This window comes from Camarhynchus parvulus, unplaced genomic scaffold (assembly GCF_901933205.1).
Source record: "Camarhynchus parvulus unplaced genomic scaffold, STF_HiC, whole genome shotgun sequence".
Taxonomy (NCBI): Eukaryota; Metazoa; Chordata; class Aves; order Passeriformes; family Thraupidae; genus Camarhynchus; species Camarhynchus parvulus.
Genome location: NW_022148325.1, coordinates 219,347 through 237,799, shown reverse-complemented (window position 1 = coordinate 237,799; position 18,453 = coordinate 219,347). Strand labels below are relative to the sequence as shown.

At 64.7% G+C, this 18,453-nt stretch overlaps 2 protein-coding genes across 4 annotated transcripts; one reads left to right on the top strand and one right to left on the bottom strand.

Moving 5' to 3' along the window:
- The first annotated feature begins 878 nt into the window (after positions 1 to 878).
- On the top strand, positions 879 to 7,734 carry PQBP1 (polyglutamine binding protein 1). Of its 3 annotated transcripts, XM_030970278.1 has the most exons (8): positions 879 to 967; positions 1,903 to 2,014; positions 3,549 to 3,658; positions 4,508 to 4,600; positions 5,699 to 5,759; positions 6,699 to 6,868; positions 6,978 to 7,005; positions 7,047 to 7,734. In XM_030970278.1, the coding sequence occupies exons 1-6, from the start codon at positions 901 to 903 to the stop codon at positions 6,847 to 6,849; spliced, it is 594 nt and encodes a 197-aa protein (XP_030826138.1). In that variant the 5' UTR covers positions 879 to 900; the 3' UTR covers positions 6,850 to 6,868; positions 6,978 to 7,005; positions 7,047 to 7,734. The 3 variants fall into 3 exon arrangements, with proteins under 3 accessions (XP_030826138.1, XP_030826139.1, XP_030826137.1); XM_030970279.1 differs by lacking the exon at positions 7,047 to 7,734 and having other exon boundaries at positions 6,699 to 6,858; positions 6,968 to 7,026; XM_030970277.1 differs by lacking the exons at positions 6,978 to 7,005; positions 7,047 to 7,734 and having other exon boundaries at positions 6,699 to 6,959.
- Positions 6,894 to 17,311, bottom strand: FTSJ1 (FtsJ RNA 2'-O-methyltransferase 1). The gene is made up of 10 exons (XM_030970268.1): positions 17,247 to 17,311; positions 15,170 to 15,266; positions 14,084 to 14,162; positions 13,942 to 13,994; positions 13,767 to 13,820; positions 13,551 to 13,653; positions 13,375 to 13,458; positions 11,041 to 11,162; positions 8,618 to 9,266; positions 6,894 to 7,009 (listed from the first exon to the last, which is right to left on the bottom strand). Exons 2-10 carry the CDS (start codon positions 15,215 to 15,217, stop codon positions 6,894 to 6,896), a joined length of 1,308 nt encoding a protein of 435 aa, XP_030826128.1. The 5' UTR covers positions 15,218 to 15,266; positions 17,247 to 17,311.
- Between the last annotated feature and the right edge of the window lie 1,142 nt (positions 17,312 to 18,453).

Sequence of the window (18,453 nt, the reverse complement as noted above, 5' to 3'; positions counted from 1 at the left end):
GGATTGAACTGGGATTGAACTGGGACCGGACTGGGATTGAACTGGGAGCGGACTGGGGTTGAACTGGGATTGAACTGGGGTCGAACTGGGATTGAACTGGGACCGGACTGGAACCGAACTGGGGTAACTGGGATTGAACTGGGGTTGAACTGGGACCGGACTGGGATTGAACTGGGGTAACTGGGATTGAACTGGGATTGAACTGGGGTAACTGGGACCGCACTGGGGTTCCCGGGGGTCTCCGGGGGGTTCCCGCTGTTCCGGGGTTCCCGGGGCGGCTCCCTCGGTTCCGGGGCTGTCCCGGGTGCCCGAGGGGGCCCTGGGGCTCCCGGGGGCGCCCCGTGCCGCCCCTGTCCTGTGCCCCGCCCCAGCCGGGATCCCGGTGCTTCCCGGTGCTGACCCCCCTGTCCCGTGCCCCCGGCTGAGCTCCCGGGGCTCTCTGGGGTCCCCGGTGCAATTCCGGTGCTGTCCCCCCCGGCGCAGACCCCCCCGGTGCTGTCCGCTTCAGTAATCGTGTTGGTATCGTGTCCGGTGGCCCGTGCTTCCCCCCTCCCGTACTTGCGGCCCCATGCTTTCCCGGTGCTGTCCCCACTGTCTTCGGTCCCCGGCTCCCGCGTTGATCCCCCGCTGTCCCGGTGTCCCGCTGACACGGTGCGCTCCCGCGCTGTCGCCCGTGTGTCCCGGCTGCTGCCCCGTGTCCCGGGCAGTTCCCCGGTCTGTCCCCGGTGCACTCCCGAATCCCGGGCCTCGCTGTCCCTACAATCCCGGTGCATCTCCCCCCGGCTTCGCCCGGCTTGCCCCGGCCTGCCCGGTACACTCCGGTGCTACCCGGTACATCCCGCACGCCCCGGGCTTCCCGGTGCCTCCGTGTTCGGTGCTGCCCCCGGCGCTGTCCCGGCCATGCCGCTGCCCGTGGCTCTCCAGTCCCGCCTGGCCAAGCGGGGGCTGCTCAAGCACGTGGAGCCCGGTGAGAGGGGGCGGGGCTGCGCTGGGGGTGGGGCTGGGGGTGTGGCCAGGGTGCGGTGTGGGCGTGGCCTGGGTGTGCCCGACCCCGGACCCCAAATGCATGGTGGGAGGGTGGGGGCGGGGTTAGGGGCAGTGGGCGGGGTTTGGAGCAATGGGCGGTGTTTAAGGCAGTGGGCGGGGGTCAGGCAATGGATGGGGTAGGGGCAGTAGGCGGGGTTTGGAGCAATGGGCGGGGTCGGGGCAGTGGGCAGGGTTTGGGTCAGTGGGTGTGGTTTAAGGCAATGGGCGGGGTTTGGAGCAACGGGCGGGGTTTGGAACAATGGGCGGGGTTTAAGGCAGTGGGCGGGGTTTGGAGCAATGGGCGGGGGCGGAGCAATGGGCAGGGTTTGGGTCAGTGGGCGTGGTTTAAGGCAATGGGCGGGGTTTAAGGCAATGGATGGGGTAGGGACAGTAGGCGGGGTTTGGAGCAATGGGCGGGGCTAGGGGCAGTGGGTGGAGCCAGACAATGCCCCCAGAGCCTCGGGGTGAAGCATCCCAATGGACAGGGGCAGTGGGCGGGGCTATGGGCAGGGGCGGGGCTGCAGGGCAATGGGCGTGGTTCGGAGTTGTGGGTGGTGTTATTAGCTGGGGCGGGGCTCTGGGCAGGGGGCGTGGCTCTGGGCTGTAGGCGGGGCTCAGCTGTGGGTGTGGCTCTGGGCAGGGGGCGGGGCTCTCATCCCAGCCCCGCCCCAGCTCAATTCCAAGAACGGGAAGAGGGGCTGGGGCAGTGGGTGTGGCAGAGGGTGGGGTTTGGGATGGTGGGCGTGGCAGTGGGCGGGGCCGCGCTGACGCCCCGCCCAGAGCCCGAGGAGGAGATCATCGCTGAGGGTTGGGGCAGTGGGTGTGGTTTGGGCATGGGTGGGGCAGTGGGCGGGGCCGCGCTGACGCCCCGCCCAGAGCCCGAGGAGGAGATCATCGCTGAGGATTACGACGACGCCCACGTGGATTACGAGGCCTCGCGGCTCGAGGGGCTGATGCCGCCCTGGTACAAAGTCATCGACCCCACCTGGTGAGACCCCTCCCCACCTGGGAGACCCCTCCCCCACCCAGGGAGACCCCTCCCACCTGGTGAGACCCCTCCCCACCTGGGGAGTCCCCCCTGCCACCTGTAGGGACCCCCCCAGTGCTATGGGGGCTGTAGGGTCCCCCAAGGCTCTATAGGGTGCATAGGGGTCCCCAGGGTTCTATGGGGTCTATAGGGGCCCCATGGCTCTGTAGGGTCTATAGGGCTCTATAGGGCACTGATGGCTCTATAGGGCCCACATAGCTCTATAGGGTCCATAGGGCTCCCCATGGTTCTATAGGGTCCATGGGGCTCCATAGGTGCCCCCAGGGCTCTATAGGGTCTGTAGAGCCCCCCCATGGCTCCATAGGACCCCCCATAGCTCTGTAGGATAATTAGCCCCCCTCGATGGCTCTGTAGGGTCCATGGGGCTCTATAGGGCTCTCCCTATGGCCCTATAGGATCCTTAGGAGCCCCCCCATGGCTCTATGGGGCCCTTCCCTGGGCTCTATAGGGTCCACAGAGCTCTATAGGATCCATAGGGCCCCCATTGCTCTGTAGGGCTCTATAGGGTCCATAAGGCTCTATAGGGTGCATAGGGCTCTATAGGGTCCATAGAGCTTTGTAGGGTCCATAGGGCCCCCCATGGCTCTGTGGGTCCCTCTCCTGGGCTCTATAGGGTCCATAGGGCTCTATAGGGTCCATAGGGTTCTATAGGGTCCATAGGGCTCTGTAGGGTCCATAGGGTTCTATAGGGTCCATAGGGCTCTATAGGGTCCATAGGGTTCTATAGGGTCCATAGGGCTCTATAGGGTCCATAGGGACCCCCATGGCTCTGTAGGGCTCTGTAGGGTCCATAGGGCTCTATAGGGTCCATAGGGTTCTATAGGGTCCATAGGGCTCTGTAGGGTCCATAGGGTTCTATAGGGTCCATAGGGCTCTATAGGGTCCATAGGGCCCCCCATGGCTCTATGGGGCCCTCCCTGGGCTCTATAGGGTCTCTAGGGCTCTATAGGGTCCATAGGGCCCCCCATGCCTCTGTAGGACAATCAGGCCTCCCCTGCAGTTCTATAGGGTCCATAGAGCTTTGTAGGGTCCATAGGGCTCTATAGGGTCCATAGGGCTCTATAGGGTCCATAAGGCTCTATAGGGTCCATAGAGCTCTATAGGGTCCATAGGGCTCTATAGGGTCCATAGGGCTCTATAGGGTCCATAGGGTTCTATAGGGTCCATAGGGTTCTATAGGGTCCATAGGGCTCTATAGGGTCCATAGGGTTCTATAGGGTCCATAGGGCTCTATAGGGTCCATAGGGCTCTATAGGGTCCATAGGGCTCTATAGGGTCCATAGGGCTCTATAGGGTCCATAGGGCTCTATAGGGTCCATAGGGTTCTATAGGGTCCATAGGGCTCTATAGGGTCCATAGGGCCCCCGTAGCTCTGTGGGACAATCAGGCCTCCCCCACCAGCTCTATAGGGTCCATAAGGCTCTCTAGGGTCCATAGGCCCCCCCGGCCCCATGGGACCCCCGTGTCCCCCCAGCGGGCTGCCCTATTACTGGACGGTTGGACACGGACCTGGTGTCGTGGCTGTCCCCGAGCGACCCCAACTCCGTCATCACCAAACCCGCCCGAGAGCGCGCGGCGCCGCAGGTACGGGGCACCCCAAATCTGGGGGGGGGCTCAAAACGGGGGGGACCCCAAAACTGGGGAGGGGGCCAAAAAACTGGGGGGGAACTGGGGGGGACCCAAAACTGGGGGGCCCTAAAACGTGGGGGGAATTGGGTGGGTCCCCAAAACCTACAGGGGACCCCAAATCAGAGGGGACCCAAAACTGGGGGGGAACCCCAAAACTGGGGAGGGGCCCTAAAACCTGGGGGGATCCCCAAAACTGGCGGGGACCCAAAACTGGGGGGCCCTAAAACCTGGGGGGACCCCAAAACTGGGGGGGAATTGGGTGGGTCCCCAAAACCTAAAAGGTGGACCCCAAAACTTGGGGGGGGCTCAAAACTGAGGGGGGAGGCCTAAAAGCTGGAGGGCACCCCAAAACCTGGAGAGGATCCCCAAAACTGGGGGGCCCTAAAACCTGGGGGGGAACTGGGTGGGTTCCCAAAACTTGAGGGGGACCCCAAAACTGGGGGCGATCCCAAAATCTGGGGAGGCCTAAAACTGGGGGAACCCCAAAAACTGGGGGGGACCCAAAACTGGGGGGGGCCCTAAAACCTGGGGGACCCCAAAACTGTGGGGCAATTGGGTGGGTCCCCAAAACCTAAAGGGGGACCCAAAGTCTGGGGGAACCCCAAAAACTGGGGGGGAACTGGGGGAACCCGAAACTGGGGGCCCTAAAACCTGGGGGGGATCCCAAAACCCCACAGGGGGAACTGAGGGGTCCCCAAAACCTGAGGGGAAAAGTGGAACTGGGGGGACCCCAAATCCCAGGGGGAGGTCCCCAAAACCCGGGGTGGGTCTGGGGGTCCCCGCTGAGCCCCGGGGCCCCCGCAGAGGCCGAGGAGCCCCCCGAGAAGGAGGAGGCGCCGCGGGAGCGCCGGGGGCACCGGCGGGAGGAGCTGGCCCCGTACCCCAAGGGCAAGAAAGGTACCGGGGGGGGGTCCCCGAATTCTGGGGGGCTCCCCGGCGGTTTTGGGGGGCTCCAGGGGGGGTCTCCAGGAATTTCAGGGGGCTCTGAGCATTCTGGGGGATTCCCCCAGGATTTCGGGGGGCTCCAGGAGGGTTCCTTGGGATTTCGGGGGGCTCTGAGCATTTTGGGGGTGGTCCCTGAGATTTTGGGGGGCTCTGGGGGGGTCTCAGGGGATTTTGGGGGGGCTGTGAGCGTTCTGGGGAAGGGAGTCCTCCGGGAATTTGGGGATACCATGGGAATTTTGGGGGTTCCATGGGGGTCTCCAGGGACTTTGGGGGGCTCTGGGGGGGTCCTTGGGGATTTCAAGAGGCTTTGAACATTCTGGGGGGAATTCCCTGGGATTTTGGGGGGCTCTGAAAATTCCGGGGGTTGTCCTTGGGATTTTAGGGGTCTCCCCAGGATTTTGGGGGGTTCCAAGGATTTTGGGGTGCTCCGGGGAGATCCCCAGAGGTTTTGGGGGGTTCCAGGGGGGTCTCCAGGGATTTCAGGGGGCTGTGAGCGTTCTGGGGGGGATTCCCCCGGGATTTTGGGGGGTTCAGGGGGGTCCCCGGGATTTTGGGGGGCTCCGGGAGGGTTCCTTGGGATTTTGGGGGGCTCTGAGCATTCTGGGGGGTGGTCCCTGAGATTTTGGGGAACTCTGGGAGGGTCTCAGGGGATTTTGGGGGGGCTGTGAGCGTTCTGGGCCAGGGAATTCTCCGGGATTTTGGGGGTTCCATGGGGGTCTCCAGGGATTTTGGGGGGTCCAGGGGGATCTCCAGGGATTTTGGGGGGTCCAGGGGGATCCCCAGGGATTTTGGGGGGTCTGAGCGTTCCAGGGGGGTCCCTGGGATTTTGGGGATTCCCGGGAAGGTCCCCAGGGATTTCAGGGGTTTCTGGGGGGATCCCCGGGGATTTCAGAGATTTTGGGGGAGTCCCTGGGATTTTGGGGGGCTCTGAGCGTTCCAGGGGGGATCCCTGGGGTTTCAGCGTTTCTGGGGGGGCTCCCCGTGATTTTGGGGGGCTCCCCAGGATTCTGGGGTGCTGCGGGGCTGTGCTGACCCCCCCGTGCCCCCCAGGCGGCCGCAAGGACGAGGAGCTGGACCCGATGGACCCCAGCGCCTACTCGGACGCGCCGCGGTACGGCCGGGCTGACCGGGGGCTTGGGGGGGTTTCGGGGTGCCCCGGTTTTGGGGGTTTGGGGTGCCCGGGTTTTGGGGGGTTTTGGGGTGCCCGGGTTTTGGGGTGCCCGGGTTTTGTGGGGGTTTCGGGGCACCCCGGGTTTTGGGGGTATTTTGGGGTGTCCCGGGTTTTGGGGGGGGATTTTGGGGGGTTTGGGGTGCCCCGGGTTTTGCGGGGGTTTTGGGGCGGGAGTTTTGGGGTGCCCCGGGTTTCGGGGGGGGTTTGGGGTGCCCGGATTTTGGGGTGCCCGGGCTTTGGGGGGGTTTTGGTGGGGTTTTGGGGGGTTTGGGGGGGGGGTTTGGGGTGCCCGGGTTTTGCAGGGGTTTTGGGGTGGGGCGTTTGGGGTGCCCCGGGTTTGGGGTGCCCAGGTTTTGGGGGTGGTTTTGGGGTGCCCGGGTTTTGGGGGTGGTTTGGGCGTGCCCCGGGTTTGGGGTGCCCCGGTTTGGAGGGTTTGGGGGTTTTGGGGGGCGGGAGTTTTGGGGTGCCCCGGGTTTCGGGGGGGGAGTTTTGGGGTGCCCCGGTTTTGGGGGTTTGGGGTGCCCGGATTTTGGGGTGCCTGGGTTTTGGGGGTTTGGGGGTGGTTTTGGCGTGCCCCGGGTTTGGGGTGCCCGGGTTTTGGGGGTGGTTTTGGGGTGCCCCGGGTTTTGGGGGGGTTTGGGGTGCCCGGATTTTGGGGTGCCTGGGTTTTGGGGGGGGTTTGGGGGTGGTTTTGGCGTGCCCCGGGTTTGGGGTGCCCCGGGTTTTGAAGGGGGGGTTTTGGGGGGCGGGAGTTTTGGGGTGCCCCGGGTTTTGGGGGGGTTTGGGGTGCCCGGGTTTTGGGGTGCCCGGGTTTTGGGGGTGGTTTTGGGGTGCCCGGGGTTTCGGGGACCCCCCTGACGCCCCGCCGTGCCCCCCCAGGGGCACCTGGTCCACGGGGCTGCCCAAGCGCAACGAGGCCAAGACGGGCGCGGACACGACGGCGGCCGGGCCCCTGTTCCAGCAGCGGCCGTACCCCAGCCCCGGAGCCGTGCTGCGCTCCAACGCCGAGGCCTCGCGCGGCAAGGACTGAGCCCCGACAGGGGCACCCCGACATGGGGCACCCCAAAAACCCCATCATCCCACCCAGGAACCCCAACTGCTGCGCGCCAACGCCGAGGCCTCGCGCGGCAAGGACTGAACCCCGACGTGGGGCACCCGGAAACCGGGGAGACCCCGAAGCCGAGGACACCCTGAAACCAGGGAGCCCAAAAAGGAAAAAACCCCCCCCACCCTGAAACCGGGGAGACCTCAAAACCAGGGAGACCCCACAACCCCCACCCTGAAACCGGGGAGACCTCAAAACCAGGGACCCCACAACCCCCACCCTGAAACCGGGGAGACCCCAAAATGGGGCACCCCAAAACCCTCACCCCAAAACCGGGAGACCCCAAAACCCCCACCCGTCCCCCCAGGAACCCCCAACTGCTGAACACCAACGCCAACATGGGCACCCCAACATGGGGCACCCCAAAACCAGGGAGACCCCCAAACCCTCACCCTGAAACTGGAGAGACCCCAAAACCAGGGAGACCCCAAAACTTCCATCAGCCCCCCCAGGAACCTCCAACTGCTGCACGCCAACATGGGGCACCCCAAAATGGGCACCCCAAAATCCCCATCAGCCCCTCTGGGAACTCCACAAAGCCCCGGGCACCCCGGAACTGGGGCACCTCCAAAATGGGGCACCCCAAAACTGGGGACAGCCTGGAACCATCACTGTTCCCTCCAGGAAACCCCAATGCTCCGGGCACCCCAAAACTGGGGGCACCCCAAAACCCGGGGCACCCCAAAACCCCCACCAGCCCCTCTAGGAGCCCCCCAAGCTCAGGGTCCCCCCAAAGTTCAGGGTCCCCCCAAACCTCCAAACCTGGGCTCTCCCCAAACCCCCGAGGGTCCCCCCAAACCTGGGGTCCCCCCAAACCTGGGGTCCCCCAAATCCCCCAGCCCCCTCCCAAACCCGTTGTCCCCCGAAAACCGAGGCTCCCCCAAAGCCCCGGGGCCCCCAAACTGGGGGTTTATTGGGGCCCCCCAAACCCCTGGTCCCCCAAACCTGGGGTCCCCCAAACGCGGCCCCCAAGCTTGGCCCACACCTGGGGTTCCCACACTGGGCTCCCCAACCCCCACCCCCCGGTTCATTGCACACCCAGGGCATCCTTGCACACCCGGGACTGGAGGGGGGTTCTTTGGGGCAGTGGTCACACGCAGGGCGGCCTTGCACACCCACCGGGGTCCTTGCACACCCACTGGGGTTCTTGCACACCCAGGGCATCCTTGCACACCCAGGGCATCCATGCACACCCACCGGGGTCCTTGCACACCCAGGGCATCCTTGCACACCCACCGGGGTCCTTGCACACCCAAGTTTCAGTCTGAAAGACAGAGCTGGCGCAGCTCCTCGCATGGGGCTCCGTTCCCCTCCTGCGGGGCTCCTTGCACACCCATCCCTTCACACAGGGCTCCTTGCACACCCATCCTGCCCTGAGGGGCTCCTTGCACACCCATCCCTTCACACAGGGCTCCTTGCACACCCATCCTGCCCTGAGGGGCTCCTTGCACACCCAGCTCACACGAGGCTCTGTCCCCCTCACATGGGGCTCCTTGCACACCCATCCCACACACAGACCCTTGCACACTCAGCCCTTCACAGGAGCCTCCTTGTTCCTTCCGTTGGGGTCTTTGCACACTCATCTCCCCCCATGAGGCTCCTTGCACACTCGTTCTCTTGCAAAAGGCTCCTTCCCGTTCCTCCTGGGGGGCTCCTTGCACACCCAGCTGACACGAGGCTCTGTCCCCCTCACATGGGGTTCCTTGCACGGGGTTCCTCGCACGGGGGTTCCCTGCACGGGGTTCCTTGCACGGGGGCTCCTTGCACGGGGGCTCCTTGCACGGGGGTTCCTTGCACGGGGTTCCCTGCACGGGGGTTCCTGCACGGGGGCTCCTTGCACGGGGGTTCCCTGCACGGGGGTTCCTGCACGGGGTTCCTCGCACGGGGGTTCCTTGCACGGGGGTTCCCTGCACGGGGGCTCCTTGCACGGGGTTCCTGCACGGGGTTCCTGCACGGGGTTCCCGCGGGGGTTCCTGCACGGGGGTTCCTGCACGGGGGTTCCTTGCACGGGGCTCCTTGCACGGGGGTTCCTCGCACGGGGGTTCCTCGCACGGGGTTCCTTGCACGGGGGTTCCTTGCACGGGGGTTCCCTGCACGGGGGTTCCTTGCACGGGGGCTCCTTGCACGGGGGCTCCTTGCACGGGGGTTCCTTGCACGGGGGCTCCTCGCACGGGGGCTCCTTGCACGGGGGTTCCTTGCACGCCCGTGCCGTCCCCGTGACCCCCCGGGGGGGTCTCCGTTCCCGGGTGCCCCCCCCGGCGCAGGCGGCAGGCCCGGGCGAAGGGGGGGGCGATGGGGGGCGCGGGGGGGGGCGTGTAGCGGTACGGCCGGGAGGGCTCCAGCTGGGGGGGGACAGGGTGGGGTGGGGCCACTGGTACGGACCGGTGTGGCCCCCCCAGTATGGGCCAGTGCCCCCCAGTATGGGCCAGTGCCCCCCAGTATGGGCCAGTCCTTCCCAGTATAGCCCAGTGCCCCCCAGTATGGGCCAGTGCCCCCCAGTACAGACCAGTGCTCCCCAGTACGGCCCAGTGCCCCCCAGTATGGGCCCCCCAGTATGGCCCAGTGCCCCCCAGTATGGGCCAGTCCTTCCCAGTATGGGCCAGTGCCCCCCAGTATGGCCCAGTGCCTCCCAGTATGGCCCCCCCAGTATGGGCCAGTGCCCCCCAGTATGGGCCAGTCCTTCCCAGTATGGGCCCCCCAGTATGGCCCAGTGCCTCCCAGTATGGCCCCCAGTATGGGCCAGTGCCCCCGGTATGGCCCAGTGCCCCCAGTATGGGCCAGTGCCCCCCAGTACAGACCAGTGCCCCCCAGTACAGACCAGTGCCCCCCAGTATGGGCCAGTGCCCCCCAGTATGGTCCCCCCAGTATGGCCCAGTGCCCCCCAGTATGGCCCCAGTGCCCCCCAGTATGGCCCAGTGCCCCCCCAGTATGGGCCAGTGCCCCCCAGTATGGCCCCCCCAGTATGGGCCAGTGCCCCCCAGTACAGACCAGTGCCTCCCAGTACTGCCCAGGGCCTCCCAATCCTTCCCATTGGCTCCAGGGGCTCCCCCAGTTTCCCATTCCCAGTTCCCATTCCCAGTTCCCATTCCCAGTTTCCCATTGTCCCATTCCCAGTCCGTACCTGCAGGGGGTACGTGTGGTCGGGGTCCCATTCCCATTCCCAGTCCATCCCAGTTTCCCATTCATTCCCAGTGTTCCCAGTTCCCCATTCCCAGTCCCAGTGTTCCCAGTGTTCCCATTCCCCCATTCCCAGTTTCCCCAGTACCTGCAGGGGGTAGGTGTGGTCGGGGTCCCATTCCCATTCCCATTCCCATTCCCAGTTCCCAGTTCCCATTCCCATTCCCATTTCCCATTCCCAGTTCCCATTCCCATTCCCAGTTCCCATTCCCATTCCCATTCCCATTCCCATTCCCAGTTCCCCATTCCCAGTTCCCCCAGTACCTGCAGCGGGTACGTGCAGTCGGGGTCCCATTCCCATTCCCAGTTCCCCCCATTCCCATTCCCAGTTCCCATTCCCAGTTCCCATTCCCATTCCCATTCCCCATTCCCAGTTTCCCCAGTACCTGCAGGGGGTAGGTGTGGTCGGGGTCCCATTCCCATTCCCAGTTCCCATTCCCATTCCCAGTTCCCATTCCCAGTTCCCATTCCCATTCCCATTCCCAGTGTTCCCAGTTCCCCAGTACCTTCGCCATGGGTCCCATTCGGGGTCCCATTCCCATTCCCATTCCATTCCCATTCCCAGTTCCCATTCCCAGTTCCCATTCCCATTCCCATTCCCATTCCCATTCCCAGTTCCCCATTCCCAGTTCCCCCAGTACCTGCAGCGGGTACGTGCAGTCGGGGTCCCATTCCCATTCCCAGTTCCCATTCCCATTCCCATTCCCAGTTCCCATTCCCATTCCCATTCCCAGTTCCCAGTTCCCATTCCCAGTTCCCATTCCCATTCCCAGTGTTCCCAGTTCCCCCAGTACCTGCAGCGGGTACGTGCGGTCGGGGTCCCATTCCCAGTTCCCATTCCCATTCCCATTCCCATTCCCATTCCCATTCCCAGTTCCCATTCCCAGTTCCCATTCCCATTCCCATTCCCATTCCCAGTGTTCCCAGTTCCCCCAGTACCTGCAGCGGGTACGTGCGGTCGGGGTCGAAGGCGCTCAGGTCCCCGCAGGCCACGAAGGGAACGATGACCCGGGAGGGGCCCGAGAGGCGGGACAGGGCCAGCCCTGGCACCCCACACAGCACTGGGCACCCCAAATCCAATGGGGCACCCCAAATCCACCCCAAATCCAGCCCAAATCCAATGGGGCACCCCAAATCCCACTGGGCACCCCAAATCCACCCCAAATCCAACCCCAAATCCAATGGGGCACCCCAAATCCAGCCCCAAATCCACCCCCAAATCCCACTGGGCACCCCAAATCCAATGGGGCACCCCAAATCCAGCCCCAAATCCACCCCCAAATCCCACTGGGCACCCCAAATCCAATGGGGCACCCCAAATCCAGCCCCAAATCCCACTGGGCACCCCAAATCCAATGGGGCACCCCACACAGCACTGGGCACCCCAAATCCAGCCCAAATCCACCCCAAATCCCACTGGGCACCCCAAATCCAATGGGGCACCCCACACAGCACTGGGCACCCCAAATCCAATGGGGCGCCCCAAATCCACCCCAAATCCAGCCCCAAATCCAATGGGGCACCCCAAATCCACCCCAAATCCAGCCCCAAATCCAATGGGGCACCCCAAATCCCACTGGGCACCCCAAATCCACCCCAAATCCAGCCCAAATCCAATGGGGCACCCCAAATCCCACTGGGCACCCCAAATCCACCCCAAATCCAACCCCACACAGCACTGGGCACCCCAAATCCAATGGGGCACCCCAAATCCACCCCAAATCCACCCCAAATCCCACTGGGCACCCCAAATCCACCCCAAATCCAGCCCCACACAACACTGGGCACCCCAAATCCAATGGGGCACCCCAAATCCACCCCAAATCCACCCCAAATCCCACTGGGCACCCCCAAATCCACCCCAAATCCGCCCAAATCCCCAGGGACCCCAAATCCACCCCAAATCCACCCCCAAATCCCACTGGGCACCCCAAATCCACCCCAAATCCAGCCCAAATCCAATGGGGCACCCCAAATCCCACTGGGCACCCCAAATCCAATGGGGCACCCCAAATCCAATGGGATACCCCAATTCCGCCCCAAATCCAGCCCCAAATCCCACTGGGCACCCCAAATCCAGCCCCAAATCCAGTGGGGCACCCCAAATCCCACTGGGCACCCCAAATCCAGCCCCAAATCCAGTGGGGCACCCCAAATCCAACCCCAAATCGACCCCCAAATCCAATCCCAAATCCAATGGGCACCCCAAATCCAATGGGGCACCCCAAATCCAGCTCCAAATCCCATGGGCACCCCAAATACCACTGGGCACCCCAAATCCCATTGGGTATCCCACATCCAACTGGGCACCCCCAAATTCCCCCAGTGCCCCCAAAATCCCCCCAGGGACCCCTCAGAATGTCCCCAGGCATTTCCCAACCACCCCCAGACACCCCAAAATCCACCAGGGACCCCCAAAATCCCACAGGGACCCCTCAGAACGTCCCCAGACACCTCCCAGTGAGCCCTGAACACCCCAAAATCCAATCAAGGACCCTCAGGGACCCCCAAGGACCCCTCAGAATGTCCTCAGACCCCTCCCAGTGACCCCCCAGACACCCCAAAATCCCATCAGGGACCCCAAAACCTCACCTGGGACCCCTCAGAATGTCCCCAGAGGCCTCCCAATGCCCCCCAGACACCCCAAAATTCCATCAGGGACCCCCAAAATCCTTGTCAGGGACCCCTCAGAATGTCCCCAGACACTTCCCAGTGACCCCCAGAGACCCCAAAACCTCCCCAGGGACCCCCAAAATCCCCCCTGGGACCCCTCAAAATGTCCCCAGACACCTCCCAATGACCCCTGAACACCCCAAAATCCCAGCAGGAACCCCCAAAATGCCCTCCAGACCCCACAAAACCCCAGCAGAAACCCCCCAAATGCCCCCAGTGTCCCCCAGACCCCCCAAATCCCGTCAGGAACCCCAAAAATCCCCCCTAGGACCTCTCAGAACATCCCCAGACACTTCCCAGTGACCCCTGGACACCCCAAAATGCCCCCAGAGACCCCAAAATCCCATCAGGGACACCCAGAATGCCCCCAGTGTCCCCCAGACCCCCCAAAATCCCAGCAGGACCCCCCCCAAATGCCCCCAGACCCCCAAAATCCCGTCAGGAACACCCAAAATCCCACCAAGGACCCCCAAAATCCCATCAGGGACCTCCAAAATCCCGTCAGGAACCCCCAAAATCCCACCAAGGACCCCCAAAATCCCATCAGGGACCTCCAAAATCCCGTCAGGAACCCCCAAAATCCCACCAAGGACCCCTCACCCGCCTCGGGCTCCAGCAGGGGGTTCTCCATGCTGGGCACGAAGCCCTCGGGGGGGCTGTAGCCACGGCACACCACGAACGCCTCTGCCAAAACAGGGGGTCGGGGGGTCCCCCAAACTCAGGGGGGGTCTCCCCGCAGCCCAGGGGGGTCCCCGGGGGTTTGGGGGGGGTCCCACCGATGCTGGAGTTGCGGCTGCTGCGCGGCTTGGCGCAGGTGACGTCGGGGAAGAAGAGGCGCAGCTGGGAGTAGAGCAGCGTCACGTCCTTGCCACGGAAAATCTGGGGGGGCACGGGGGGTCAGCGCCCCCTTTTTGGGGCCGCATGGCGGGGGTCAGGACCCCCTTTTTGGGGAGGGGAGGCTCCAGACCCCCCCTCATTCTGGGGGGACTCACCTTGGCCACGAAGGTGCCGCCTTTCTTCAGGACGTGGGTGGTGATGTTCAGGGCCTGAAGAGGGAGACCCCCAAAAGGGGACTTGGGGGGTCTGGGGAGGTTTGGGGGGCTCTGGGGGGGGTCCCCAGGATGTTTTGGGGGGTTTTTTTTGGGGGGGCTGAACCCCCACACTTACTGCCAGCAGCAGCTGGGCCTGGATGTACTCGTCGAGGTCGTGCAGCCCCGTTACTGTGGGGGCAGTTTGGGGGTCAGGGGGGTTTTGGGGGGGAGTTTTGGGGTTCAGGTGCCCCCCCAGGGCCAGCACCCCCCAAACTCACCGTCAGGGGCTCCATCACAGACCACCAGGTCAGCCGGGTGCCCCTCGAAGTGGCGCCGGATCTCCTGTGCCGTGGAGGCCTGGGGGGCAGCAATGGGGGCAGGAAGGGGTTAATGGGGTCTGGGGGGTATTGGGGTCTGGGGGGCACGGGGGAATGGGGGCAGGAAGGGGTTAATGGGGTCTGGGGGTTATTGGGGGTCTGGGGGGCATGGGGAATGGGGGAATGGGGCAGGAAGGGGTTAATGGGGTCTGGGGGTAGGAATGGAGGAGGAAGGGGTTAATGGGGTCTGGGGGGTATTGGGGTCTGGGGGGGGGGGAATGGGGGCAGGAAGGGGTTAATGGGGTCTGGGGGGTGTGATTGGGGTCTGGGGGGCATGGAGGAATGGGGGGAATGGGGGCAGGAAGGGGTTAATGGGGTCTGGGGGGTAGGAATGGAGGCAGGAAGGGGTTAATGGGGTCTGGGGGGTTATTGGGGTCTGGGGGCACAGGGGGAATGGGGGCAGGAAGGGGTTAATGGGGTCTGGGGGGGGGGGGGGGGGGGGGGGGGGGGGGGGGGGGGGGGGGGGGGGGGGGGGGGGGGGGGGGGGGGGGGGGGGGGGGGGGGGGGGGGGGGGGGGGGGGGGGGGGGGGGGGGGGAGGTTAAATGAGGTTTGGGTGGGGGGCGGAATGGGGTCTGGGGGGTTATTGGGGTCTGGGGGAGTGATGGGGTCTGGGGGGACTCAGAGGGGTTTTGGGGAGCTCAGGGGGTTTTGGGGGGAGTCAGGGGGTTTGGGGGGAGCTCAGGGGGGTTTGGGGGGTTCAGTTGGGGGTTTTGGGGGGACTCAGGGGGTTTGGGGGGTTCAGTTGGGGGTTTTGGGGGCTCAGGGGGTTTTTGGGGTGTCCCCACCTTGGGTGTTGTGCCCTGGATGGGGGGGGCATCGAGGGGCTCAGGGGGTTTTGGGGGCTCAGGGGGTTTTGGGGGGGTTCAGTTGGGGGTTTTGGGGGCTCCGGGGGTTTGGGGGCTCAGGGGGTTTTGGGGGCTCAGGGGGTTTTTGGGGGGTTCAGTTGGGGGTTTTGGGGGCTCAGGGGGTTTTGGGGGTGTCCCCACCTTGGTGATGTCCCCCTGGATCTGCAGCACCCCCGGGAGCGGCGCCATGGCCTGGAGATCCACGGCCACCACCTGGGCTGGGGAGCCCTCGGAGCCCCTGGGGGGGGGCTGGGTACCCCAGGGCCCCCAGTGACCCCCCCAGTGTGCCCCAGTGCCCCCCCCAGTGCCCCCCAAACCCCCAGTGCCCCCAGTGATCCCCCTGGTGTGCCCCAGTGCCCCCCCCAGTGCCCCCCAAACCCCCAGTGCCCCAGCGGTACCCCCAGTGCCCCCCATACTCCCAGTGCCCCCCCAGACCCCCAACCAAACCTCCCTGCCCACCCACCCAGTACCAAACTGGGATTCCCAGTCCTCCCAGTTCACCCAGTTGGCAGTGCCAGTGCAGTCAGACCCCAAAGGAGGATTCCCAGTGCTCCCAGTGCCCCCCAGTCCCGTGCCGGCCTCCCAGTGCTCCCGTGCTCCCAGTGCATCAGTGCATCCCAGCCCCCCAGTGCTCCCAGTGCCTCCCAGTGCCCCCAGTGCCCCCAGCCCAGTGCATCCCAGTGCCCCCAGTGCATCCCAGTGCCCTCCCAGTGCTTCCCAGTGCATCCCAGTGCCCCCAGTGCATCCCAGTGCCCCCAGTGCTCCCAGTGCATCCCAGTGCCCCCAGTGCCCCCAGTGCATCCCAGTGCCCCCAGTGCTCCCAGTGCATCCCAGTGCTCCCAGTGCATCCCAGCGCCCCCAGTGCTCCCCCAGTGCATCCCAGTGCATCCCAGTGCCCCCAGTGCCCCAGTGCTCCCAGTGCATCCCAGTCCCCCAGTGCCCCCAGTGCATCCCAGTGCCCCCAGTGCCCCCAGTTCAGCCCAGTGCTCCCAGTGCATCCCAGTGCCCCCAGTGCCCCCAGTGCATCCCAGTGCCCCCAGTGCTCCCAGTGCATCCCAGTGCTCCCAGTGCATCCCAGTGCCCCCAGTGCCCCCAGTGCTCCCAGTGCCCTCCCAGTGCATCCCAGTGCCCCCAGTGCCCCCAGTTCAGCCCAGTGCATCCCAGTGCTCCCAGTGCATCCCAGTGCTCCCAGAGCTCCCAGTGCATCCCAGTGCTCCCAGTGCTCCCAGTGCTCCCAGTGCTCCCAGTGCCCCCAGTGCATCCCAGTGCTCCCAGTGCCCCCAGTGCCCTCCCAGTGCCCCCAGTGCATCCCAGTGCCCTCCCAGTGCTCCCAGTGCTCCCAGTGCTTCCCAGTGCCCTCCCAGTGCATCCCAGTGCATCCCAGCGCCCCCAGTGCATCCCAGTGCCCCCAGTGCATCCCAGTTCAGCCCAGTGCTCCCAGTTCAGCCCAGTGCATCCCAGTGCTCCCAGTGCTCCCAGTGCATCCCAGTGCTCCCAGTGCATCCCAGTGCCCTCCTAGTGCATCCCAGTGCATCCCAGCGCCCCCAGTGCATCCCAGTGCCCTCAGTCCATCCCAGTGCATCCCAGTGCTCCCAGTGCCCCCAGTGCCCTCCCAGTGCTCCCAGTGCTTCCCAGTGCCCTCCCAGTGCTCCCAGTGCATCCCAGTGCTCCCAGTGCATCCCAGTGCCCTCCCAGTGCATCCCAGTGCATCCCAGTGCCCTCAGTGCATCCCAGTGCCCCCAGTGCATCCCAGTGCATCCCAGTGCCCCCAGAGCTCCCAGTGCCCCCAGTGCTCCCAGTGTGGGACTCCCAGAGCTCCCAGTGCTCCCAGTGCATCCCAGTGCCCCTCTCCCAGTGTTCCCAGTGCCCCCAGTGCATCCCAGTGCCCTCCCAGTGCTTCCAGCGCCCCCAGAGCTCCCAGTGCCCCCAGTGCCCCCAGTGTTCCTAGTGCCCTCCCAGTGCTCCCAGTGCATCCCAGTGCTCCCAGTGCTTCCCAGTGCCCTCCCAGTGCCCCCCCAGTGCATCCCAGCGCATCCCAGTGCCCTCAGTGCATCCCAGTGCCCTCCCAGTGCTCCCAGTGCTCCCAATGCCCTCCCAGTGCTCCCAGTGCCCTCCCAGTGCTCCCAGTGCATCCCAGTGCTCCCAGTGCCCCCAGTGCTCCCAGTAACCCCCCAGTGCTCCCAGTGCCCCCAGTTCCTCCCAGTGCCCCCAGTCCCACCTGAGGTGCCGACTCAGCACCTGGCTCCAGCTCCCGGGGGCAGCACAAAGATCCACGGCCCGCTGGACCCCTGGGAGACCAGTTACACCAGTTAGACCAGTTAAACCAGTTACACAGTGATGCCAGACCCCTGGCAGCCGTTTACACCAGTGATCCCAGTCACACCAGTTACGCCAATGTCCCCAGTTCCCCCACTCCCCCATTCCCCCAGTCCCCCCATTCCCCCCGTTCCCCTATTGCCCCAATCCCCCCAGTCCCCCCAATCCACTCTCCCATTCCCCATTCCCCAGTCCCTCCCAGTCCCCCAGTTCCCCCAATCCCCCCAGTCTCTCCCATTCCCCCAGTTCCCCTATTGCCCCAATCCCCCAGTCTCTCCCATTCCCCCAGTTCCCCTATTGCCCCAATTCCCCCAGTTCCCCCATTCCCCCGTTCCCCTATTGCCCCAATCCCCCCAGTCCCCCCATTCCCCCAGTTCCCCTATTGCCCCAATTCCCCCAGTTCCCCCATTCTATCCCACTCCCCCAATCCCCCCATTCCCCCGTTCCCCTATTGCCCCAATCCCCCCAGTCCCCCCATTCCCCTATTGCCCCGGTCCCCCCATTCTATCCCACTCCCCCAGCTCCTCCCATTCCCCCCAATCCACTCTCCCATTCCCCATTCCCCAGTCCCTCCCAGTCCCCCAGTTCCCCCAGTCCCCCCCATTCCCCTCAATGTCCCCATTCCACTGTCTCCCCGCAGTGCCCCCCCAATTCCCCCCAATACCCCCAGTCCCCCCCCAGGTCCCCCGTACCCTCAGGAGCTGGGGGCGGCTCCAGCTGCAGCAAGTTTGACGCCGCCACTGCCCCCCCTTGGCCAGCCGGTAATAAATGTCCCGTTTGTCCTTGGAGGAGCGCCCCATGGCACCGCGGGGACACCCCCAAACTGCCGGGGGACACCCCATTAACGGGGGGACACCCCAGAAATGGGGACACCACCAAATGGGGGCACCGCTCATGAGGGACACCCCGAAACTAACAGGGGGGACACCACTAATGGGGGACACCCCGAGACTGATGGAGGGACACCCCAAAACTGACAGGAGGGACACCATTAATGGGGGACACCGTTAATGGGGAACACCCCGAAACCAGCGGGGGGAACACCCCAAACATGGGGACACCATTAGCAGGGGGTACCCCATTAACGGGGACACCATAAACGGGGGTAC